The sequence below is a fragment of the Mercenaria mercenaria genome, chromosome 5 (genome assembly GCF_021730395.1).
Source record: "Mercenaria mercenaria strain notata chromosome 5, MADL_Memer_1, whole genome shotgun sequence".
NCBI classification, from domain to species: Eukaryota; Metazoa; Mollusca; class Bivalvia; order Venerida; family Veneridae; genus Mercenaria; species Mercenaria mercenaria.
In genome coordinates, this window is record NC_069365.1 from 40,452,778 (window position 1) to 40,480,434 (window position 27,657).

The window sequence follows — 27,657 nt, forward strand, 5'->3', positions numbered from 1 at the left end:
GCTGCCACTGTGCAGACAAGGTCAAAATAGCTAATTTTGGCCCTTTCAGGGTCCATAACTCTGGAAACCATAAAGGAATCTGGCCAGTTCAAGAAAGGAACCAAGATCTTATGGTGATACAAGTTGTGTGCAAGTTTGGTAAAAATCAAATCATAAATGAAGCTGCTATTGTGCAGACAAGGTCAAAATAGCTAAATTTGGCCCTTTCAGGGGCCATAACTCTGGAACCCATAACTGGATCTGGCCAGTTCAAGAAAGGAATCGAGAGCTTATGGTGATACAAGTTGTGTGCAAGTTTGGTTAAAATAAAATCATAAATGAAACCTCTATCATGCAGACAAGAAATTGTGGACGGACGACGGACGGACGACGGACAAAGGGCGATCACAAAAGCTCACCCTGTCACTACGTGACAGGTGAGCTAAAAATGGCTTGCCCACTTTTGCCTGAAATGATGTCCACCAACCCATATATGCCTGAAATAATGCCCATCCACCTATGCCTGATATAATGCCCATCTACCTTTGCCTGAAATAATGCCCACCCACCTATATCCTAAATAATGCCCACCCACCTATGCCTGAAATAATGCCCATCCACCTATGCCTGAAACAATGCCCACCCACCTTTGCCTGAAATACTGCCCACCCACCTTTGCCTGAAATACTGCCCACCCACCTATGCCTGAAATACTGCCCATCCACCTAATATATGCCTGAAGTACTGCCCATCCACCTATGCCTGAAATAATGCCCACCCACCTTTGCCTGAAATAATGCCTACCCACCTTGCCTGAAATAATGCCCACCTTTCCATTTCTGAAACAGTGCCTTACCAAGGTTGCCACTTAGTTGAGAAAATGAAATTCCCTGACATTTCCCTGACAAAACCAAACTTTTCTTTGACCAATACTACCATATTTTTTTGGCCTCCTCCTCCCCTACAGCGTCCAATCCCCACTTTTAAGGGCTGCAAAGTTAACATAAAAACGAAATTGGTTCAAGCATATTTAAATTATGTTTATTCACAATTACACCAAAATGTGTTTGGAAATACTGCTTGAACACTGCCATAGCCGCTGAATATTTTAAACATTGACCCAGAATTTCATTCCCCCTCCCCCCACCCAGACTTTTCTCAAATTTCGTTTTTCACTGACCATTATCAAGATTTTCCTGACAATTCACTGACCTTGAAAAAAACATTTTCCCGGACTTTTCAAGGAAGGTGGCAACCTTGCATACCTGATATAATACTAAATGTCTCTGGGGTTTGCTACAATCACCAAAGCTGAAAATGGTATGAAAACCTTGGTTGTTGGGTTTGATATAAAATAAACTCCCATACTGAGACCTTTTTCAATGTGTAAGGTCAGCGAGAACAGACAACATATTGCAAACATACAAAGTTTATTTTGTACATTTAAACATGTAACATATGTGCTCTAAACAAAGAATCAAATATTAGAACGGCAATGGCTGCTGAAAAAGACACTTAAAATTGATCTAAGGTTTATTATGTTATATATCTATATTTGTATCTAATCCATTTCTACACTTTACTGCAGCTGGAACAATTATTTGATTTTCATGAAACATCTGCTTCTTAATCTTACTTGGCATCTGTCAACTTTTATGTCAACCTTTTTCTTGAATTTGTTTCATTATTGTAATCAAAAAGTAAACTACAGTGAGTTTTAATTACAGTAAAAACTTGGGGAACTGGACGCTGATCGGACTAAGTCAAAAGTCCGGTTTACAGAGGATTCCAGTTTTCAGAGGATTTTACACATATTTGTGGTGTTGTATTCTGATTTATTTACATGTATTAAACTGAAGGTCATGTCTGGGTTTTTTTTTTTAAATATGTATGGTACCTCCCAATCATAAATATAATTTAAAACTGAAAACAAAATACAGCTGAACTTTGTTTGCTCGACCTCAATGGGACAAGCAAGATTTGTTCGACTTATCAGTAGTTCTAGCCATAAAAAAAATACATTATAATAATCATAGAATATTTTGCTTGGACTCGACAGTGAGCTTGAGCAATGGGTGGAGTATGAATTATCCAAGTTTGAGTGAACAAAGTCTGACTGTAATCTATCACATTTTTTTGGTTATTTTAACCCTTAGACTGCTAAATTTCTCAAATGGACTGGTCCATCATTCAATTTGGGCAATACCATTTAGTATTCAAAGGGGTGTTCACTGAAAATTTATTGACTGAATAGCGAACAGTGTAGATCATGATCAGCCTGCACGGATGTGCAGGCTGATCTTGGTCTGCACTGGTCACAAAGGCAAAATAGCTCGCCGCCAGCAGGCTAAAGGTTAAACATCACACAAATCTTAATGAAATGTTTATCTTAAATTATCATGGAATTATGAATAGACTACCTCCTATAAATGATGCATCAAACAATCGAGGTTTTTATTAAGAATATCTATTATTTTCATATGCCAGAAAGTTTGTCATTAATTAAGGTATGTTTTATGAAGAAAAAAAACAGGTAAAAGAACAGATCAAATAATAAATTAACGTCTCTCTTTCTTGACAATGCTATTTTTCTTTTAATAGCCAGCAACCTTTTTGCAAACTAAATAATCTACGAAATAGATTCATTTATTTGATACTGTGCTAACACATCATATCTTCCAGTATTCACGGGATATTTTATTTAAAATATTCCTTTGTGGCCATGCAAAATTGTCTCCAGAATTCAGTCGTCTGGTTTTCAGTGTTTCTGGTATCCAGAGTGCTTTTTAACTGAATTCAGAAAAAAACGGGACTTTGAAAAATTAACACACTTTCACAGGATCCAGTTTGCAGAACTTTTATATAGATTGGGTAATATTTACCATATTTTTGGGGTTTGTTTTCTTTTTGCTAATATCGGCAAAAAATGTCACTTGCACATCCAGAATATTCATATATATTAATCTGCACCAATTCCTAAAACACAAATGGCTTTATGAAGTCTTAATGCTAAAACTGTGTGTGTTACCAACAGAATCACTAAATACAGCTTGTGAAAATTAACCAATCAACAACAGTATATCTTATCAGGAACATCACTACTGAACTGTTCAACTTTGTAACAAATACAGTCATGTAAAACATGTACATACACAAACTCTAAATGTTTTTAATATGGATAAATATAAACAAAATACACTTTATTGCACATAATGGAAGGAAGTCTATTAAAGTATAAAGTAAATGAGTCTATCCCTGGTCCCACTGAGACTTGATTCTAGATTGCTGGTCAAGATTTCAGCTGCACCAAAGCCTGTAAATACACACAAAAAGTAAGTTTGAGAGCATGAAAAAAGTGAACAGAGTTCATAAGCTACAATCATTGTATTTTTCACAGATGAGGTCCTAATTCTTCGACTCATCTCAGACTTAATCTCAAACATAATACTGCGGAACCATTTTAATTTCGTAGGCATGAAATTTTGTGGTTTTGGCCCAAATAGCTATGTTGTTGGGGTAAGAATTTTTTTACTATAGGTGTAATGCCCATTGTTGGGAAAAGTAATGCAATTGCTATATTGACAAGCAGATTCATAATGGCACTGACAATCGTGAATAAATGGTCAGGGTGTGATTACTGACTACACCTCCCTCCCCCACCACTATAATGCTAAATCCTTTTGTCCTGTTTGTTTGACAAAATCTATAAATGTTCACGAATAATAATTCTTAATGCAATATTAAAAAAATAGAATTGTGAACAAGAGCTGTTAGAAGACACAGCATGCTCTATTATGTCGATGTTGGATAGTGAAGTAGGGCATCTGAGGAAACAAGAGCTATCACTGGACTGATTAATATGCCTGTAATACTGCTTTGTCAGAGGAAACAAAATATTTAATGAGTCAAGTTTCTGAACTGACAAAATAAAATTAAGTACATGAAAAAAATTGTTGAAGGGATGGGTGAGGATAGGGAGCTGGGTACAGATGCCCCACCCATCAGCTGCAGTAAAAAATCATGCACATCTACATTTCATGGATCTTGTCATGTATGTTATGGCTGACGATGTGGAACTTTATCAAATCCATTTAATAATAACAGAGATAAGAATGAAAGTGCATCAAAACTTAAAACTGAAATTCTAAGTAAAAAGGGTGCAATAACCCATGAAATATTGGTGCATGTGTTGTGGCCCTAATGTCATCTGATGTAGGTGATGATGTGGAGCAACTACCGGGAGGGGGGGGGGGGGGGGGGGGGGGGGGGTATCCATTTGACAATAACAGAGATTGAGTGAAAGTGCATCAGAACTTTAACCAGAAATTGTGTGTAAAAAGGCGGCATAACTCTTGAAATAAAGGTGCATGGGTTATGGCCCTTGTGTCATGTAATGTTGGTGATGATGAGAAACAACCATTTCCAGTTTGAAACAAGTCATTATAGTAATAAGAGTGCCAAACTGTCATAATATATGCCTGTCACAGAAAATTACTTTCGCCTATTAAAATACTCTACTTAATGAGCAGACTAGTTATCTATTTACACAACTTAAACTAATTCAAGAGCCATAACTCGAGAGCAAAAAAACTGAAACTTAGCCAAGATAATATGCTCATAATCATTCTGACTAAGTTTGGAAATCTGTCATTGATTTCCAAATAAGTTCTGGCTGAATCAGAATGGAGTTGGTAATCTTTCTAAGTATATAATAGAATCTTCATCATCTAGAAATCAAAGGAAGGGAGCTAGTGACAGAAAATTTAAGCAATATTCAGGTTATTCGAGTGTTCCTTAATAATACAGACTTCACTTCATAGTCTCTATCTGTTTTTTTTACAACTGTTTCAATGTAACTAGTTTTTGTCCCCAGATGACCCAAATCAAAACTGTCCAAGATTTTATCGAGGGTAACATTCTGACCAAGTTTCATTAAGATCGGACCAAAATTGTGACTTCTACAGTGTTAACAAGCTTTTCCTTTGATTTGACCTAGTGACCTAGTTTTTGACCCCAGAAGACCCAATATCAACTCGTCCAAGATTTTATTGAGGGTAACATTCTGACCAAGTTTCCTTAAGATTGGGCTAAATTTGTGACCTCTAGAGTGTTAACAGTCAAATTGTTGACGACGACGGACGACTTACAACGACGGGCAACGGACACATGGCGATCAAAAAAGCTCACCATGAGCATTTTGTGCTCAGGTGAGCTAAAAAATTACCAAGCCACAAATACAGTTTCAATTCCAATTTCTAGGCCCTCCAGCTAACTTGTATTTATTTAAAATCCAGAGCCTATTCTGCCAAGAAAGACAAATATTAAGTTATCAAAATATCTCAAATATCTTTAGGGAGTCAGTGGCGCAATGGTTGGCAGATTAGACTAAATGCCAGCAGTCTTGGTTCGACTCCTGGTTGCAGCTGATATCCCGCCTAGTGTTCAAAGCTGGGAGATTTACTTAAATTGGTACTGTTTCCAGCAGTACCTGCCAAGACTGGATGCTGGGGAAATAAATTATGACACATGCCGTGGGTTCGGCTTGAAAAAAATTGTACCATCCATTCCAGGTGGGGACTTTCATCGACTACCCATGTAAAACAAGAAACTTTACCTTTTTTGCCATTTGCTACTGTTGTAAAATATGCCAGATTCTTTCAAGTGGTGAAATTTTTTTTAAATCTGGAAATCAAACTTTGTTGAATACAAATACTTAAAGCTTAACTAAAACTTTTGGACGAAATAATTAATCAGACTATCATCAAATTTTGCAGTTCCGGCAATTTTTTTCCCATGAGAACATGAAATCATTTACTGTATTTCATATTCTAAGTCAAAATCTGAAAAACAAATTCCATTTGTTCCTGGAGATGTCCCACACAATTATCACTGAATATTTTACTATTAACTAGAACAACTCTGTGCCTGTTATTTCAAAACTAGGGGAGGCAAGAGAACTATATAAAAAATATAGACAAATACCTTGTTAGCTCCCTCTAAACTGTTTATAAGGTTACTAAGTTGTTGTTTGTTCAGCTCTACAGATACCGTCTTTCTTCCTTCAGTAGTCTGAACCTCCATGTCTAGAGCCAGGTCAGGTTCCTGCACGCTTGATATTTTATCACTCGACATCACTAACTGAAATACAGGGAAAACACATAATAACAGGCTTAAAATGACTGTTTTCTTATATAAGGGTGAGATCACTCGTCATAAAACCATATATAATAAAAAAGAAAAACTTGCCTACCAAGGGCCTTAATCTGTTTGCAATATGTATAAGTTGACTGCTTACTTATCAAGATATTGACAACCAAAATCTGTTGAAAATGGCGCTATAATGCAATACAAACAAACAAATTTGACTACATTTTGTAAATAATACTCTGAAGTCAATCAGGTGAAAAAGAGTACTGTTCTTGAGTGTTGGAACATATGTGGACTGTTCTAAACAAAACATTGCCCAGCAATAAAAGTCCTTCCAACAGAAAGGGGCATTTGTTATATTTTCTTCCATAGGAAACTTTGTGTACTTTGAAAGTTAACAAAGGATCAATCATGTGACTAACAGATGAACAGAGAGATGGATAAATAGATTGACAAATCGACATAATAAAGTCATCTGGATATTCTGCTTATTTCTTTCTACCTATGTCCTAGTTTAAATGAAACAATCCCTTGTACTTTAAATGTTATGACAGAATCTACCATTTGTGACTGAAAGGACAGACAGAAGGATAAACAAATGTTAAAAAAAAATAATGTGCATGTTTTTCACACTGTCTTCTATATATTCACCAATTTCATGAAAACATATCTTGTACTTTTTAAGTTATCCTAGAATCCACATTTTTATCATATCTTTTATTTGTTACCACAGCAACCACATTTCGTTGCTAGAGCAACAAAATAAAAGAATATTCATATTCTTCATATTGACATTAATTTTATCAGTGACAAACAAACTAAAGACCGGACGCTGCAATTACAATATGCCGCCCCCAAGGGAGGGCCTTAGAATTATATTTTCAAGCTTATTTTGAATATTCTTTTACTTCCTTGAATGATTTTAGATGTCCCAGCAGACAGAACTGAAATATATTTGTTTCAGTGTAATACTGAAATAACTTACACCAAGTAGTCACCAGATGCAATATTTTCACAAGTGGCACAGCCACTAGAGAAAATGTAAAATCTGGTGTTCTGACACCAGTGAAAATTTATTTGATCTTACATGTGAAAAAAGCAAGTTTTCTGTTAATTTCATGTCCTTTAAATCAAATCCACACTTTGCATGCCCTTCCTACATCTCTCACTCCATATTAATAATTGCATGGTACCTTTAATTTCCAATCAAAGTCAGTCATATTAGCCTGTGATAAGGCATGGCTGTCATTTAACAACTGACTTCTGATATCAGCTCTTCTACTGTCAACAACATCAAATACCACTGACTTGTAGTCATCATCTAAGCCTTGCAGCTTCTCAAACAGCTGTAACGGAAAGTGGCAAATTTATGCAGCTGTAACAGAAAAAATGATAATTGAGCCACGCCATGAGAAAACCAACACAGTGCGTTTGCGACCAGCATGGATCCAGACCAGTCTGCGCATCCACGCAGTCCGGTCAGGATCCATGCTGTTCGCTTTCAAAGCCTATTGCAATTAGAGAAACCGTTAGGGAAACAGCATGGATCCTGACCAGACTGTGCGGATGCGCAGGTTAGTCTGGATCCATGCTGGTCACAAACGCAGTATGTTGGTTTTCTCATGGCACAGCTCAATTATAAATTTCATAACTGCAAAAGACATTTGTGGAAAGGACAAATGCCTGTACTGTCCAGACAAGTGTGGATACCTGGATACAATCAACCATTATTTGTTTGTCCAGTAGGTTTGAAGTTATACTAACACAATTTAGTTTAAATGCTGACTTTCAAGTTTTGAGGGTAAGACCCGAAAAGCTCCACAAGGCATAGTTTCTGGCAAGGGTGTGCACCTGGGCCGAACCACTGACTGGACTAGCTAAATGGCTTCTGCACATGAAAGAATTCTAAATCATGCTGAAGGTTTCAAATTTAATACAAATGTAATGAAGATTAAACCAAATTGATTGTGCCCGCATACTGATGTGGCTATGCTGAGAGTACCAATATAGGTAAAGACTGGTATATTGATCAACCACTAAATTGACTAATCAATAGTATCTCAATATTTGTACAAGTTTAGACATGAAAGTCAGTATTTGCAATCTGTCTCCAAGACAAGAGGTAAAACTTTTTATTTTATGCTAACTGATGAAATACTGTGTTTTATCAGTGAGATATTATCCATATCACTCACTGCATATCACTCACTGTAGGCCTATAGTTTTGCCGATCTACTTGTACCTTGTGTATAAATTTCAAATTATTTGCTTAAAGCAGGATAAAAATCGTAGCCGCACTTTGTTCTTTATAGTATATTTCTCGATTCAAATTATTTCACTTAATGAGAATTTCATAACGTTATGCAGCAAGAAATAAAACAAAATGGAACTTTTTTCGTATGTGTCTTTCTAACGTCACAACACCTCTGACGTCATGTTCGTTTGCGCGCATCTGTTTCCCGTGCTGAGATTAAAATTTGGTGCAAAATGCATATCTCAACATAATTAAGCATAAAATAAAAAGAAAATTTGTTTGTTTTTTGTGAATATGGAATATCTCACCTATGAGAAAATGTTCATATTTTCACCTGCGCTACACGCTCATAAAAATATTTGAAATTTTTTCTCACTTCTCAGTGAGATATATCCATATTCACTCAAAACAAACAAATATCCTCTATGAATATACAGATTACAGTACTTCTGACAATTTCTTAATGACATATATCGTTTCCTAAAAATTTAAGACAGTAACATAAGAAGCATACAAATGGTTCATATTTATGTGAGGATGCGAGACCTCATGAATATATCGAAAATTTAACCCTCACAAAAATTACTACTTTGACAGTATACCGTATCTTTTGTCCAAGTGTTTTTCACTGCTTCCTTGAACAAATCTGTGTAAGTATCAGTGAGAGCCCACCAGTCTTGAAGCGACCAAATTTTGGAAAATTCATCATAAGCTGGTCTTGGTCTATGACAGATACCATCTACTAGCCTATGCAACAACTGAAAATAGAAATATTCTAACACTGCTGAATGGCTGAAACATTTAACATGTAATGTAAGCAAACTAACAAACAAGAGGGCCAAGATGGCCCTAGGTCGCTCACCTGAGAAACACACCACAACAGTGTAAACATGTTTGACCTAGTTATTTTATGGAAACAAATGTTCTGACCAATTTTTAATAAGATTGGACCAAAAATGTGGTCTCTTAAGTGTAAACAAGTATTTTCTTCAATTTGACCTAGTGACCTAGTTTTTGAGCCAAGATGACCTATATTCGAACCTGGCCTAGATTTAATCAAGGCAATCATTCTGACCAAATTTCATGAACCTCAATTGAAAAATACAGCCTCTATCGCATACAAAACGTTTTTCTTTGATTTGTCCTAGTGACCTAGTTTCTGACCCCAGATGACCCATAATTAAACTTCGCCTAGATTTCATTAAGGTAATCATTGTGACAAAATTTCATGAAGATCAGTTGAAAAATACAGTCTGTATCGCATACACAAGTTAAATGTTGACAAGACGACAGACAGACTACAGACGACGAACGCCAGACATCAAGCGATCACAAAAACTCACCTGAGCGAGCTAAAAATACCAGCGTACTGCGCCAGATGTTCAACTAGGAAACAATGCAAAACCTTTGCTATGTGAGAATTCCCCTTACCACCCTCACCACACCTCTATGAAAGTAAATTATTTCTATAGCATGATTGAGATGTGTAAACTAGGCTTTACAGTGACAGGAGTATATTGCCACAAACTGTGGTTCTCTTTATAAATTATAGAGCTTTGGGTGGAAGCTACCAAGGTGCGTCTAGCAGATAGGAAGTTGCTTCTCCACAAAGAAGGGAGGATGTTATTTGATCTCTCAAAATATTTATCACTTAAACATTCTACATGAGCAGTTTCCAGTCAGTTGGGAAAAAAAATAAAATTTTTAAACACAGATTTCTAAATGTTGGAAAGATATTTAATTTTAATATTCCTGAAGGAAATGCAGCAATGGATGTCGCTGTAACACTGGCTCCCCTATAAATGTCCAAAGTATGATATTTGCTCTAACTAATAGGTATGATGGCACTAAACTTTTACTTGAACACTTTATCTCAAATTGTCCCTTCCTTTTGAGGAGTGAATTGTTTTGCTCTAAAAATTAAACATCCTCAGCTCAATTTGTGGCTTCGTCTCATTTAATTGTTTTTGTTTCTATATATCTGTGGGTTTTGTAGCAGATCCTAATACTTGTATAACACTACTAAGTGTGTGTGCACGCTTAGTAACAGCTCTGGAGGCTAGTCTTAAAAACCTCAACTGGGCACAGATGGTGCTTTCTTCCAGTACAACTGCTGGTTTCACTTAACCGCAGTTCTTACAAAAAAGAAGTCTTAAATTGTTCAGGGTTAGCACTTTGCACTAGGAAACATTTAATGAGATTTGTGACCTGATTAATAACAAGAGCTGTCAGTGGACAGCGCGCTCGACTATTCTCAGTGCTTGATAGTATAATATAAGCTATGAGTAAACTATAACATTACAATAAGCATATTCTAAGTCGAAAAAGGGCCATAATTCAGTCAAAATGCTTGATAGAGTTGCCTCCTCCTTTCTACAGACTTGGGTCATGATGTAAACAAGTATGCAAAATATCAAAGCAATATCTCAATGGACTTCGAAAATATTTGGGGTGGTATGCAAACTTTAACATTTATTCTAAGCTGAAAAGGGGCCATAATTCAGTCAAAATGCTTGATAGAGTTGCCTCTTCCTTTTTACAGACTGGGGTCATGATGGTAAACAAGTACGCAAAATATGAAAGCAATATCTCAATGGACTTTGAAAATATTTGGGGTGGTATGCAAACTTTAACCTTTATTCTAAATCGAAAAGGGGAAATAATTCAGTCAAAATGCTTGACAGAGTTGCCTCCTCCTTTTTACAGAGTGAGGTCATGATGGTAAACAAGTACGCAAAATATCAAAGCAATATCCCAATGGACTTTGAAAATATTTGGGGTCGTACGCAAACTTTAACATTTGTGTGACGCTCACGCTAACGCAGACGCCGGGGCGAGTAGGATAGCTCCCCTATTCTTCGAATAGTCAAGCTAAAAATGTTTGTAGTTTCCAAATTAGTTTACATAACTCCATGATTTAGCTCTGCATTCAGGCCTTTGACTAAGAACGACGTGTCCACTGTCACCATACCTTCCACAATCTTAAACTGGAAGGTTAACCTGTTGAATTCTCGGCACTGTTGGCATGTTGGCAGGATGAGCTCTCACAGCATATCACAATCCCTCTCAGTGAAGAGTGCTGATTGTTGCTGTCGTTTTTTTTGACAGAGTTTACGTCTTTGGAAAGGTAAGGGTCCTAATTAGCAGATCTGCACTCTAGGGTAGGGTGGGTGGGTTGCTGGGTACTTCTTGGAGGAAAGTGTTGTCGAGTTGATAAAAGTGTGAAAACCTATTCGGATGTGTTCAGGTGTTACACTTCTTAGCACTGACATGCTATTCCCCATGTAGTGGCCCATTTCTAAAGTTCCTGTAAATCGTCCTGTATCCCAGTGTGGTCACTGTCTGACCATATGGTTCTGTGTAAGTGGCAGTTCTCTGCATATAACTGGACCTGGGAGGTTACCTATTCTTGGAGATCACTAATGTGATAAAGGAAAGTAGAGGCCCTAACAAGGTACCTTATGGAACATTAGACTCCAGACAGCCCATATACTGGTTGAACAGACTCGCCCAAGGATGTCAATATCTAAGAGGATATGCTGTTTCCTATGTTTTCTACATGAAATTATACATTCTCTGATCCCTGGCTGAGTCATACCAAAGACATAACAAGAGCTGTCTGATGACAGCGTGCTAGACTATTCGAAGAATTGATTGAAGAATGGGGTCAAAATATTTCCACGGATATTCAGACAAAAGAAACAAGAGCCATGTTACACATAGCTAATCCCCCCGCCGGGCAGATTATAACTGAAGGCTAAAGTTCCTGGCAAGTTATAGTGTCTGAAAGTATTAATTTTGGGGAAAGCTTTGAAGAACCGTTTAGTTGTGGTCCGCATCAGGGGTTTTAAAGATGTGGAAGAAAGAATAAGTCAGTAGTGAGGTGGTTTACTGCTAAATTTTATTAATTTTCATGAACAGTATAGCTATGATGTTTTTCTATATGGCTACTGTAAAAAGAAGGAATGGAAAGCTAACAGCGACAAATTTCTTTACTCTAGCAGCTGTATTTGCAAATGGAATGTTAATTTTGTGGTTGTTTAGTAATCATTGTAAGTCTTTTGTTTTTTTAAATCAACAAAAAAACTCCTTACCAGGTAGAGATACCTTATATATAACAAGAGCTGTCTCCGTAGGATGACACATGCCCCCGATGGCACTTTGAATGAATAGTTATGGCCGATGTTAGAGTTTAGGACCTTTGACCTATGAAGCTGGGTCTTGCGCGCGACACATCGTCTTACTGTGTCACACATTCATGCATAGGTGAACATTCTGACCAATTTTCATGAAGATCTTGTGAAATATATGGCCTCTAGAGAGGTCACAAGGTTTTTCTATTTTTAGACCTACTGACCTAGTTTTTGATGGCATGTGACCCAGTTTCGAACTTGACCTAGATATCATCAAGATGAACATTCTGACCAACTTTCATAAAGATCCCATGAAAAATGTGACCTCTAGAGTGGTCACAAGCAAAAGTTTACGGACGCACGGACGGACGACGGACGACAGACACCGCGCGATCACAAAAGCTCACCTTGTCACTTTGTGACAGGTGAGCTAAAAAAAAAAAAAAAAAAAAAAAAAATTCGCAAGTCCACACAAAAATCTTTATCAGGTAGAGATTGGTCAAAATACACCTCAAAATTGGATACAGCATGCATGTTGTACTACAGAAAAGTGGTCTCGATTTTTCCCTACGACTAGTAATGAAAAAGTTACAATAAAAGCTATTTAAAGTATAAACAAAGGGAAGTAATTCTAAAGAAGGGAACTGCGCACGACACTTCGTCTCATGATGGTGTATTACTGTGCCAAGTTACATCAAAATCCCTCCATGCATGAAGAAGAAATGCTTCGGACAAAGTCATTCTTGTATCTGACCTTTGGCGTCAAAGTGTGACCTTGACCTTAGACCTAGTGACCTGGATCTTGCGCATGACACTCGGTCTCGTGGTGGTGAACATTTGTGCCATGTTATATCAAAATCCCTCTATGCATGAAGAAGAAATGCTCCGGACAAGGTTTTCATTCTTGTATCCTTTGACCTCTAAGTGTGACCTTGATCTTAGACCTAGGGACCTGGTTCTTGCGCATGACACTCCGCCTCGTGGTGGTAAACATTTGTGCCAAGTTATATCAAAATCCCTTCATGCATGACAGCGATTTTTTTCCTTCTTTATAAAGTACCCCTAAAAGGACCTTTTCCCAATTGAAAAATGCAATCTTTTTTCCCAATTATCATCCAAAAATTCTCCAAATGAAGTTTGCATTTTGATGATTGCAGAAGAAAAACTAAGTTACAATGACAACAAGAGTGCAAGAATGTCACAATATACGCCCGTCACAGCAAATTTCTTTACTCTAGCACCTGTATTTGCAAATGGAATTTTAACTTTGTGGTTGTTTAGTAATAACTAAGTGTTTTGTTTTTCTAAGTCCACAAAAAAACTCCTTACCAGGTAGAGATACCTTAAAATACACCTAAAATTGGAAAGTAACATCTATGTTGTACCACAGAAAAGTGGTCTTGGTTTTTCCCTACGGTCAATTATAAAAAAGTTACAACATAAGTTATTTATAGTAACAACTAAGGGAAGTTAATCTTAAAAAAAAAAAAAAAAAAAAAAAAAAAAAAAATCAAAAAAAAAAATTGTAAGTCCTCACAAAAATCTTTACCAGGTAGAGACTGGTCAAAATACACCTCAAAATTGGATGTAGCATGCATATTGTACTACAGAAAAGTGGTCTCGATTTTTCCTATGACTAGTAATGAAAAAGTTACAATATAAGCTATTTATAGTAACAACAAAGGGAAGTAATTTGAAAGAAGGGAACTGCGCATGACACTTCGTCTCATGATGGTGTATAACTCCTTCTCCTGATGATGAACAAATGTGCCAACTTTCATCAAAATCCCTCTATGCATGAAGAAGATATGCTCCGGACAAAGTCATTCTTGAATTTGACCTTTGATCTCTAAGTGTGACCTTGACCTTAGACCTAGGGACCTGGTTCTTGCGCATGACACTCCGTCTCATGATGGTGAACAACTGTGCCAAGTTTCATCAAAATCCCTTCATGCATGTAGAAGATATGCTCCGGACAAGGTCTGTGGACGCCGCCTGCCCGCCCGCCCGCCCGCCAGGGGCGTTCCCATAATACGTCTCGTTTTTCAAACGGGCATATAATTACCATGATTTAACCTTTCAAACAGTTTGTTTGATGATATTTACATGGAATTAAAGGAAGAAGCATTCTAAATGATGTTATTAATTAACTATAAAAATTCCCAATCTGAGTAAAAACCCCGCTATTTTCCCCAATTTATCCGGTACCGGTACCGGACCTTTTCCCAAAAGGGCAAGAAAAATCACTGCATGAAGAAGAAAATGCCTCCAGTACTTTTGGAGTTATGCTCCGGACAAAATGTTTTAAGAAAATATGATAAAGGGGAATAACTCAAAAAATTGGCAAGGTAGAGTTATTGTTCTTGCACATTGCACTTCCTCCTAATGTGTTCTATCAGTGTATGAAGTTTGAAGAAAATCCCTCCAGTACTTTTGGAGTTATGCTCCGGACAAATTTTTTAAAGAAAATATGATAAAGGGGAATAACTCAAAAAATAGGCAAGGTAGAGTTATTGTTCTTGCACATTGCACTTCCTCGCAATGTGTTCTATCAGTGTATGAAGTTTGAAGAAAATCCCTACAGTACTTTTGGAGTTATGCTCCGGACAAAGATCGTTGCGGACGCATGGACGGACGCACGGACGGAGAGCATTTCTAATATCCCCTTCGCCTTTGGCGGGGGGATAAATAAATAGATTAGACAACAATAAGTCTTGCACTAAATGGCAATATATGAGCCAATTCCAAAAAGGGCCATAATTCAGTCAAAATAGTTATGTACTCTTGCCTACAGATGGAAATCATAATGATAAACAAGTGTTCAAAGTTTAAAAGCCATATGTCAAATAGTTTTGACAAAACATGGACTTGTATGAAAACAGAACTAATTTCAAAGTCCAAAAAGGGCCATAATTCAGCCAAAATAGATGACAGAGTTATGTTCTCTTTCCTACAGATAGAGACTATTATACTAAACAAGTGATAAAAGTTTCAAACCCATATGTCAAACATTTTACAAAAAATATGAACTGGTACGAAAAACTTAAGGAGGTAGGTTACCTTGTTACAAGGGTAAATTCGAATTAGTTGAACTGCCAACGTCTTTTTGTAGTTCGTGTTATATGAAGTTTTAATTGCTAAAATCTCAGTTTCTTTTGTCTCTGTTCCTTCAAGTTCAGTTTTTATTCAGGTTTAAAGAACATGACCCTCCAAAGGTATTTCATATGGAAAGAAGAAGGAAAATACGGATATTTAACACTTTTCAGTGTATTTTAGTTTCACTGATATGCGTAGAAGTCAGCATAATCTATAATTTTACTAGTATGCATGTTAGCTTTCTAATATAAGCTTAAAATGTATATGTCGCGGGGCTCGTGTTTCCATGGTAACGCATTTTCTCTCATTTTTAGACAGCTATGTATAAAAATAGGGGTTTTCGACGGCTTCAGTGCCATTCTGTTAATGAACAACATGGAATATTTGGGTAATATTATTAGCAAAATACCAAGCACTATACATGGTACCCTATTTTTCTTAAAGTTTAAAGTAACCATGACAACAGAGATGTTTAAAATGGCTTATATCTTGCGTTTTGTCGTAATTTCTTATAAAATAATATTGAATAAGATTATCTTTCTAGTTGATGTAGCTTTAAAACATATTATTTCTAACGTAAGTTATATTTTCGTGTCATCTGCATTTATTCAAACACATTTCTAAGCTTAAAATACTTACAGCAGTACCCCTCGTCTGGCATTGTTCATGGAAAAATCGTTCAGCATGCTACTATTATTCTCATGGATATTGATGAAATGAAAATAAAAAGCCGAAGCTGTGTTTCTTAAATAGACTAGTGTCAACGCTTTTGAATTTTACCTTTAGATACATAGGTCACGGGCTTCGTTTCCATGGTAACATCATTTCAATTCAAGAAACCACAATTTTCTACTGAAATTTGAACAATTTTAGATCTTAGTTTTAGTATATAAGTAACAAATTATCAACGGAACCTGAAAAATAGGTATTACAAATCAAACTGCTAGATTTTTTATTTGAAAATGGCCGTAACAAGTAACCTCTCACCTAACTATATTCCAAATAACATTGGTTACCATCATCCATTTTCGTACATTCCGCATAACATTTCAATGTAACTACATAAAAGAAGCAAAATATTGATTATTATTCAGAGCAAAAGACTCATAAAAAATATTTCAGCAAATAATGGTTATTTGAAAATAGTTTGAATAAAGAAAATGCACAGAATTACGTACTTTCAAGATAAAAGCTATTAATTTTGCACGGTAACTGACACGTAACGTCATGACGTCATTTTAAGGCAACATTGTTTTGAAGCGTTTCTGCGGCAATTTATTCATTATTTCTGCATTATTAAACCATAAAGCGTCAGATCGAAGACAGGTCTATGATTTGTTTTCCTAAGAATGAATATACAAACACATTTAGTTTGTCGTAACCAAGATTTCTAAGTCAAAAGGGGCCAAAATTCAGCCAAATTCCTTGATGGAGTTATGTACTCTTGCCTATAACTTGACATGGTGATGGTAAACAGGTGCTGAAAGTTTCAAAGCTTCTCAAAAGACTTTGTCAAAATATGAACTGGTACGAAATATTAACCCAGATTTCTAAGTCAAAAAGGGCCATAATTCAGCCAAAATCCTTGATGGAGTTATGTGCTCTTGCCTACAACTGGACATGGTGATGGTAAACAAGTGTTGAAAATTTCAAAGCTTTATCTTAAAAGACTTTGTCAAAATATGAACTGGTACGAAAAACTTAACCATGATTTCTAAGTCAAAAGGGGCCATAACTCAGCCAAAATCCTTGATGGAGTTATGTGCTCTTGCCTATAACTGGCCATGATGATGGTAAACAAGTGTTGAAAGTTTTAAAGCTTTATCTCAAAAGACTTTGTCAAAATGTGGACTGGTACGAAAAACTTAACCAAGGTGTGACGCCGACGCCTTGGTGAGTAGGATAGCTCTACTTATTCTTCGAATAGTCCAGCTAAAAAATGGTACTAGTAGCTTTCTCTCTGGGTACTCAGTATTAAGAGGAAGTGCTACAATTGCTTAGCCCGGTGTCAGCCAGGTGTCAGTATAATGTGACTGGATGGGGTATCATGTCATGTGTCTACGGTGTGGTATTCCTGTGAGGCAGCACTATGAAGTTGGGCATTGTGCCCCCTGCTACAAGTAGACACCATCATGTATATGACTGGAAAACTGTTGAAAAAGAAGCTAAACCTGAACACATGCACACATAATCCTGAATTTCGTTCTTAAGTTAATGCCGTATTTTTCTTTCTTTATTTATTTACCTTAATGAAATTTAGAATTTTTTTATTAATTTTGAAAACAACAAGAGCTGTCGGAGGACAGCAACGCTCGACTATTCAACAGCCTTGTCAATTGAATGAATATAAAAGTTGAAAAAGGGGCATAATTTAGTAAAAACTTAACCAAAAACTGCTAAGTCAGAAAAAGGGGCATAATTTTGAAAAAATGCAAAGTAGAGTTATGGGACCTGCACAGTGCATGTCAAATCATGACAGTGAACAAGGTGTGAAGTTTCAATCCATTCCCATTTGTGGGTACTGAGATACCAGCTTACATACAAAACCTTAACCAAGAATTTCTAAGTCGAAAAAGGGACATAATTTTGTAAAAAAGCAAAACAGAGTTATGGAACCTGTGCAATGTAGGTCAGTTTATCACAGTAAATAAGTGTGTGAAGTTTCAATCCATTCCCACAAGTGGTTACTGAGATACCAGCTTACATATAAAACCTTAACCAAGAATTTCTATTAGTCAAAAAAGGGGCATAATTTTGTAAAAAAGCAAAACAGAGTTATGGAATCTGTGCAATGTAGGTCAGTTTATTACAGTGAATAAGTGTGTGAAGTTTCAACCCATTCCCACAAGTGGTTACTGAGATACCAGTTTACATACAAAACCTTAACCAAATTGGGACGCCGACACGGACGCATGGGTGAGTCCAGTAGCTCTTAGACTACTATTCTATGAACAGCATTTCATAAAGGCTGTGGCTATCCGCACGACAGTCGTGCCGATAATTTTCCTTATCCGCACGACCGTCATGCCGATTATTTTCGTTATTCACACGACGATCTGCTGACATAACTGGAAAGTCATGTCGATTATTTTTGTTACTGATACAACTAAAAATGCTGTATACATAATTATGTGAAATTTAGTTAATCTTTTCGGAGGTTTTCCCTTTTTTCCTTGGAGATTTTTTTTCAACTTTTTAACAAAAGACATAACCCCCTTATTTGTATTCATTTTTGACACAAAAATAATTTCCAAAAAGTCTCACTTAAAAAAATCCGATCTAGATCTACCCACCCTATTTTTTAAGCATATTACTGAAAACAATTTTTTAAAAGCCTTTTCAGATCTCCATAAAGTACAATTTTAGCATGCACCTACCCGCATTATGTTGAATTACTTACGCACGATTTATTGAATTAAAAACATAACATGACAAGTAAAATAACGGATGAAGGTATGCTAATTAACTATTATTAATTATGCAAGAATATGTGTTCTTTGCATTCTTTTGATTTATTTGCAATGGATGATTTATTCAATTATTTTTAATAATAATGGTTGTTTTAATATCCAATCAAAGTCTATTGATTTGATATCTTAAACAATGAATGTGATGCTATTACAGCTAGTATTTTTAACTAAGATATACCTTACGCCAAAATTAGAAATGCTACCGAAACACCCGTCGTGCGGATAAGAAAAATAATCGGCACGAAAAAATACGACAAAAACGACAATAATAACTTATGGACTTGATGAGGGCAGGGTGCTAATTTGCCGATAGCTCAATGGATATTCAATTATGGAACAAGTGCAGGGCTCGAAAAATCTACTCATCCACTTGCAAATATGAGTAGAAATTGGCTCCAGGCAAGTGGAACTTCCTATAGTACTCATCCTGTAGGACGTGTGCAATTTTTTTTACATAAAATACAATAAATTTAATTAAAATGGAGCCATGAAAAGGCCAGACTACTGATATATCTAACAAGAGCACCGCCTTGCGGGTGCTGACGCTCATCTGATTTTTTTTTGTATAATAGAAATATTGTCCTACCCATGATTTTCTAAGTCTAAAAAGGGCCATCACTCTTGCAAACAGCAGGATAGAGTTATGTTTCTTGATGTACATTGTCCACTTATGATGGTGAAAAACTGTTGCAAGTTTTAAAGCAATAGCTTTGATAGTTTATGAGAAAAGTTGACTTAAACATAATATTCAACCAAGAAAATGATTTTTCTAAGTCTAAAAGGGGCAATAATTATTGCAAAAAGTAGGATGGAGTTATGTTGCTTGCTGTACAGGGTCAGCTTATGATGGTGAACAAGAGTTGCAAGTTTTAAAGCAATAGCTTTGATAGTTTAAGAGAAAAAGTTGACCTAAACATAAAACTTAACCAGAAATCTGATATTTTCTAAGTCCAAAAGGGGCCATAAATCTTGCAAAAAGCAGGATGGAGTTATGTTTCTTGCTGTACAGGGTCAGCTTATGATGGTGAACAAGTGTTGCAAGTTTCAAAGCAATAGCTTTGATAGTTTAGGAGAAAAGCTGACCTAAACATAAAACTTAACCAGGCAACGCCAACGCAGACGCAGACAACCGCTCAAGTGATGACAATAACTCATCATTTTTTTTCAAAAAATCAGATGAGCTAAAAATGAAAGTAAATTTGTTGTTCGCAACTTTAAAATTCATCCAACTCCATTAAGGTAAAGCGTTATGATTGCATGTGTTTAAGCTAGACGCTCAAACAGCCTTACTCATTTGGCTTATCGGGATGACTTATTTTTTGATCTGCTATTTTACTGTTGTCATCCCTCTAAGTGAAGGGACAGCGACAGTCAAAAGTTATCACGCTGTCCCAAAACGTCCTGTAATTTGGACTAGATGCTCAATAGTCAAAAACAAGATTCTGGCATTTGCCGTTTTTAACAGATTTTAAATAGCAACCCCAGCATAATCCAATAATCAATTAACTGATAAGGATTTTCTACATAAATTCCATGGGTCATTAGGTTTATTATCCAAATAAACCATTTTATTACTAATCAATTTATATAAAACTGATATCAGATAAATCAGAAATGAATTATCTTTCATAAGCTGCAAATTTAAAGAAAATCCATTAAGGAGAAGTATGTTAATTAATTTATTAATTACCAATTATTGGTAATAATCGGTATTTTTCACACCTGCGCGCGCGGCTATTTATGGTGGACACGTGTTTATAACGGGGTGTGTTTTCATTTAAAGATGCGGTAATCTTGCCATTCATGAATATTTATGAGGTAATATAATCCAATCAGAGAAAAGAATGAGCTTCACAATGGCGTTACTTCCGTAAAAAAATGACCTAGAAAAAAAAAATCTACAATGCCGTAAAGTCTGGTTAGATTTGTTGCCAATCCACAAGGTATGTAAAAAAATGAGTTATTCCATCAAAAACTACGTTTTATAAGCTTTTTTGTGATATATAAATTATTAAAATCCATCAACGTTTACCCGACCGCATTTGCATCCAAAGTTCAGAGAACGCAAGAAACCCGCCGATGCCACGAGGCGTGCTTGGCCGCCATATTGGAAAACTTGATTTCCAAGCGGTAGTCTCAGAAAAAAGTCTAAAGCAAAAGAATTATCGATAGTATGGTCTTTCAGTGCAAAAAAACTTAATAGTAAATGGTATTTAGATATAACGAAATACTTATTAGATAATTATAAATGGCCGTTATGTAGAAATCGAAGAAAAAGTATGAACATTTCTCTCGACGAAAATGACCTAGTTTAGAGTTGAAAAATCTTCCAAGAAAATATCAATAAAAATTGTATAATGAATCTTAAATCGGTCCGTTAATATTCAAAATGATTCAAGTTAACAATCTGAATCATTTATAAATGTATTTCGACGTTTTGCTTTCGAAAATAGTTGAATATTGTCTGAAAACCGCGTGTCTGCCGAGCGGGCACCGACTATAAATGGCCATATACTCGGATGTCCGAATTTCGGACAACGAATAAAAATTTCTATGAACCTTTAAAATAATGAGAAAGTAACTTCATTTTTGACCTTCAATTGTAAAAAAATCAGATTATATCGTCATCTTATTAATCATTTTTGTTTGTTTATTTTCAGGTCCATGTCAACACTGTTGAATAGCTGAAAGTCTTGTTGGTTTTCAATTATTATGGCATCTTTATTCCCTGGACCTTTTTGTCAGGAATTGGGGCTTTTGTCAGATAGGTTAAAAGGAAATGAATTATGTCAAATCCCTGAAGGTGCCTTGAAAAATGGACATGTGTTAGAATTAAAAACATTTGCTGACAAATCAAATCTGCCATGTGCTAGTGTAGTCCAATGGATACAAATTCTCCAGCCACAATCAAATGCCAGTCAAAGTACACTGAAATACAGAATTACAAATGCGCAAGAAATTAATAGAAAGTTGAACAGCAAAAAAAAGGTGAAAGGATTTAAATCAGTCAAAGAGTTTTAAATCAACTGCATTTAACATAACAGAGAGCGAAAAGTGTCATTCATCAGGACTGAGAAATGAAACCGAACAAATCAGATATCTACAGTCGCAGAAGATACAACATGCATTCCAAAGAATACATTTGATATTACCAAGTCCCTTACCGAGACAGAGACTCCTTGTGATATTCCCTTGTCCCCAAATAACTTAGAGGCATGCAGTGTGACCACCAAGTCGCGACCAGAAATAAAGTCTTGTGATAATTCCCCGTCCCAAATTGAGATAGAGACTCAGTCCCAGCATAATATGAACAGTGAATTTCCCCAGTCCAACAATGAGACGACAGTCAGAAAAAGAGCTTCAAACTAAAAAAAAACAGACGAGGAAAAGTTATTGAACACAACTCAGCATGAAATTGTTAAAAAACAAAAAGAATTAAAATCAATTCAGAATTTAATAGAGACTGAGAAGGAAAACCTAGAACGCCTGAAGTCTGCGAAAGGACACTATTCCGTGCGAAATGTTGAGAAACGAGATTCTAGAGCACAAAAAAACAGACAAGAACTGCGTGAAGCAAAGATGACAATTCTAAAGCAAGACAAAGTTATAAGACATCATGAGATAAGGGAACGAAAAATCAGAAGGGTCAATAGGAAGTTGAAAAATGAGCTATTATTAAACAAGAGCACCGCCTTGCGGGTGCTGACGCTCATCTGATTTTTTTTTGTGTAATAGAAATATTGTCCTACCCATGATTTTCTAAGTCTAAAAAGGGGCATCATTCTTGCAAAAAGCAGGATAGAGTTATGTTTCTTGATGTTCAGTGTCCACATATGATGGTGAAAAACTGTTGCAAGTTTTAAAGCAATAGGTTTGATAGTTTATGAGAAAAGTGGACTTAAACATAATACTCAAGCAAGAAAATGATTTTCTAAGTCCAAAAGGGGCAATAATTATTGCAAAAAGCAGGATGGAGTTATGTTGCTTGCTGTACAGGGTCAGCTTATGATGGTGAACAAGTGTTGCAAGTTTCAAAGCAATAGCTTTGATAGTTTAAGAGATAAAGTTGACCTAAACATAAAACTTAACCAAGAAATCTGATATTTTCTAAGTCCAAAAGGGGCCAAAAATCTTGCAAAAAGCAGGATGGAGTTATGTTTCTTGCTGTACAGGGTCAACTTATGATGGTGAACAAGTGTTGCAAGTTTTAAAGCAATAGCTTTGACAGTTTAGGAGAAAAGCTGACCTAAACATAAAACTTAACCAAGAAAACTGATTTTCTAAGTCCAAAAGGGGCAATAATTCTTGCAAAAAGCAAGATGGAATTATGTTTCTTGATGTACAGGGTCTGCTTATGATGGTGAACAAGTATTCCAAGTTTCAAAGCAATAGCTTTGATAGTTTAGGAGAAAAGTTGACCTAAACATAAAACTTAACCAAGAAATCTAATATTTTCTAAGTACAAAAGGGGCCATAAATCTTGCAAAAATCAAGATGGAGTTATGTTTCTTGCTATACAGGGTCAGCTTATGATGGTGATTAAGTATTCCAAGTTTCAAAGCAATAGCTTTGATAGTTTAGGAGAAAAGCTGACCTAAACATAAAACTTAACCAGGCAACGCCGACGCAGACGCCGACGCCGACGCCGACGCCGACGCCGACAACCGCTCAAGTGATGACAATAACTCATCATTTTTTTTCAAAAAATCAGATGAGCTAAAAATGATGACAGTGAAAGGGCAAGGCGGTCCATACTAAATAGTGAAGATCATGTTCAACAACTTATGTTAGAAAATGAAAGTCTGAAAGGAAAGCTAGGTGAACAAGGTGCCAGCAGCACAAAGCAAAAACAGTCTGTTAACTATTTCAAGAGGAGCTTGAACAAACTCAGAACAGGAATTAAATCCAATGACACTATAAAGAAACTACACAAAACTGTTGCAGATAAAAATATGGAAATTCAGAACTTAGTCACTATTCAAGAAACACTTCAGGAGAAGCTCAAAGACAATTTCCAGACTAAAAATTCGGATGGTTCCTTCAATGACAATGTAAGATTGTGTGTGATTGAACTACCCGGGTCTTGAGGTAGCTGTTGAGAAAATCCCAAAAGTCATCCAATCTGTTTCCCATAACATGTTCTCTAAAGATCTGCTAACAGTGATCTTCCCTCAAAGTCAACTACCCAAACTATTGTCGACGAGGGCCACTTCATCGCAAAGAAATTTATTGCCTCCAAGATTGATGCAGCTGAAAGTTTCGGTATTAACCGCGATGGAACCACCAGAAAAAAACAAAAAATACTGGATACTTCAGTGACTTTAGACAGTGGAGAGATCATGAGCCTTGGTTTTACACGCGTTGCACATGAAACTGCAAAAACAAAAAATGAAGTAACGAAACACCATGTTCAAGAAATGTGTGATATACAAACAAATGATAAGAGGGGTGAATTAGATTCTGAACAGTACATAAGAAATACATTAGAAAAGCTCTCTTTTAGTATGTCGGATCGTGCAAGCAATGAAAAAGCCGCAGATAGACTGCTTGACGAATGGAGAGACAGTGTAATAAATGAAAGTCCTGAAAATGATAAGCAAAAAATTAAACACTTCCACTGTATGGCTCATGTGTTACTAGGTTTTCACAAGTATGCGTGTGATGATGTGAAAAGAGTTGAAAAAAATATTGTAGAAGCAGAAGGCCCACTCGGTCGGGACAGTCTTGAACAATTCAAGTTCTGGGGCAAGACTGGTACCGTTATAGAGAGAGTTGTACGCACAGTATCCGACACATTTGCACCAGCTGGAGACCACCATGGATTACGAGACAGGTGGGAAGCTCATTGTAGCGAAAATGGTGTCAAGTCTGTTATAGGAAACTATAAAGACAACAGGTTCAACGGTATATTCCAGACCTCAGCCGAGATACTTCATCATTCAAATGATATGCTCGAGGTTCTTAGTACAGTACAGCAACCAAACAGAAAACTTATTTCAGTCAAGGCAGACTTGCAGTGTCCAACTATACAAACACTTCTTCATTGTTTTGGACTGTTCTTTCTCAGAGTTACAGGACCTTACTGGAATCTTGTTACGTCTGGCTTAGTGCCTTATTTGAAGCTTTATTCACATATTCAGAGCCTTGCAGACTATTTGCAAACTTGTGTTGCAAATCCCAAAACTCTCTTGAACCCTGAAAATCACTGGCAATCTGATGATGTTGCTGATGTGCAAAACAGAAAATTATTTGAAAATCAAGTGTTCAAAGAATCTGACAAAACAGAGTTACTGCTTGAATTAATCAAAGTAGTTTCTAGTGCAATGCTTAGATGCATTGAAAAGCAGTTAAAGGATTTTCTCCCCGATGGCCAGTTTAGTGAGGAACCAAACCCAGAAGATTTGAAATGCACAGGCTATGCACAGTCGACCAATCTTGGCTTGCGAACACCATTTTGGGGACTTGGATTCCAGTCAAAAACGTCGCCCAAATGCATCTATGCACCACCACTCCTCAATACAGTTGCTGAAAAGAAATCGCAATAACATGTTGAAATGGCTTTCTCATATGCCCTCTACAGACAGAAATAAAGTTATGAAAGACGCAAGAAAAGGGGGCTGTCATGAGAAAACTTCATTTAGAATCAGAAAAATGTGTACTAAAAGAAATTCACAATGACATGTTAGTAGAAAAAAATAAAAAATAAAAAAGAGAAAGAGACTTGAAGCAGAAATAGATGATGAAAATGAGTTTGAAAATGATATGAATATAAACAATGAGAATTTCAGTGTCGGTGAATATATAGCTGTTGCTTACCAGGACAGTTGGTACCCGGGCATTATTGAAAAAACTTGTGATGACTGTCTGTTTGTAAATTTCATGGCTCCAACAAGGCGACCTGGGCATTTCTCTTGGCCATCCCGGAAGGATGTGCAGCAAGTGTCTCTTGAATTTATTATAAAACGTGCATTTTTACCCGAGTGCAGAAATTCTGGGCGCTTGTGGTACATTTCTTGTCATGAGGAAATAAACACAACATTCAAAACATACAGCAAAATATACTTTTGAGTTGTGAGAAAGGTTGTTGTATGTGTGACAGTATAATGACTATGATAAGAACATGTTATTTATTCATTTAATTTGAGCCATGTCATGGCAAAAACAGTCTGACTTTGGGCCAGCTTAATTATGCCAGTTCCTCACATCTCACATTTCTGGTTCAGTTTAAGCTAAAATGATTGTGATAAATGCTATTTTTTTTAATTTAGATAACCAAGTGATATTGCTATGTTTTAGTGTTTACATTGTATAAAGCAAATATTGATTATTGTTACATTATGTTTTTGTTTTATGTGTATGATGTGTCTTCATCTTTGAATAAATGTCGAAATCTACATTGATTTTTTGTCAACTTAAAGAAAACTGACATGTATATACCAGGTCCTAGCCAAAATTTAAGTGCAAAAATGAAAAGAGCACCAAAAATTACACAAGACTGCCAATTTTCATGAAGATATCTCAAGTAATAAAAAAATTATGGCAAATTTACTAAAAAAATCTGTCGTTTTCGGTGCCATCGATTTTGTACAAAATTTACCAAAAATGAGAAAATCTTATAAAAAAGTGCGTGAAATTTTGCGAAAAATACACGTATTTAAATTGCCATAACTTTTTTTCTGGTAGAGATATTTAGAAAAAGTAAACTGTTCTGAGCTTGTCTAATCAAGACCTTTATTATGAAATAGGTTTTATTGATAAATAAGACATTTAAAAAATTAGCTGGGGTTGCTATTTTAAAACAGACGCTGTCTGTTATTACTGAATTCTGGGACGAGTATACAAATTGTAGCAGGACAAGTGAAAAATTCTATATAGGTGGGACGAGTTGCGACAAGTTTCAAAGAACTTGTCAAGCTCTGAAGGGCTAGATGAAGATCCACAACTATTGTCGGATATTGACAAAGGTTTCTTAGCATACACACCCACAGATCAGTGACCCAGTCAAATCTTGGTTCAACTCCTGAGAGAAAGAAAAGAGTGACAAATCACAGTTTTCATCGGCATTCCCTAGGAGTGTCAATTTAAATCTAAATATGTTTGCAGTAAAAACATACATTTACACTAGATTTAAGTTCAGTTTTTTTCAAAAGTTCAGTATTTTCGAAGGAAGCAGCCATTTTGACAGTCAGATGATTTCTGAGCTGTAAACTCTTATTTGATTGTAAGTTAGTTTTCAATGCAACCAATGACAAAGCATATAACTTTTGCTCGTAGGACTGGTTGTAATTTCGAAGAAAGGTACTTAACGACGCATTGTTTATTTCTACGGCTTCAATTGATGAAGCAAGCAGACATGGTCGGGTACAAAACAATGCTTTTAGTATATTTTTTCTAACAGCCAGAAAAAAAAGATATTGAAATGAACAAAATAGTTAGGGCAATGTATGGGAAGAAACTGCTTTCATCTTAGATACAATATAACAAGATAATATAAAAATTTATTTATAGTCGGGCATATGAAAAAATGAAAATTTGCAGAAAAAAAACTCGTATTTAAGATCGGAAACTTCTATGAACG

At 36.1% G+C, this 27,657-nt stretch overlaps 1 protein-coding gene across 1 annotated transcript; it reads right to left on the reverse strand.

The window, feature by feature from the left end:
- Positions 1-1,392: 1,392 nt before the first annotated feature.
- Positions 1,393-27,347, reverse strand: LOC123556973 (COMM domain-containing protein 8-like). Its single transcript, XM_045348106.2, has 5 exons — positions 27,194-27,347; positions 8,983-9,138; positions 7,320-7,472; positions 5,962-6,117; positions 1,393-3,292 (listed from the first exon to the last, which is right to left on the reverse strand). Exons 1-5 carry the CDS (start codon positions 27,254-27,256, stop codon positions 3,269-3,271), a joined length of 552 nt encoding a protein of 183 aa, XP_045204041.2. The 5' UTR covers positions 27,257-27,347; the 3' UTR covers positions 1,393-3,268.
- Between the last annotated feature and the right edge of the window lie 310 nt (positions 27,348-27,657).

Coding starts and splice junctions, on each gene's coding strand:
- LOC123556973 (XM_045348106.2), bottom strand. CDS start 27,256: ATGGCTGCTTCCTTCGAAAATACTGAACTTTTGAAAAAAACTGAACTT. Junction 9,139..27,193: donor AACTTAAATCTAGTGTAAAT/GTATGTTTTTAC, acceptor TTCTATTTTCAG/TTGTTGCATAGGCTAGTAGA. Junction 7,473..8,982: donor ACACTTGGACAAAAGATACG/GTATACTGTCAA, acceptor TTTCCGTTACAG/CTGTTTGAGAAGCTGCAAGG.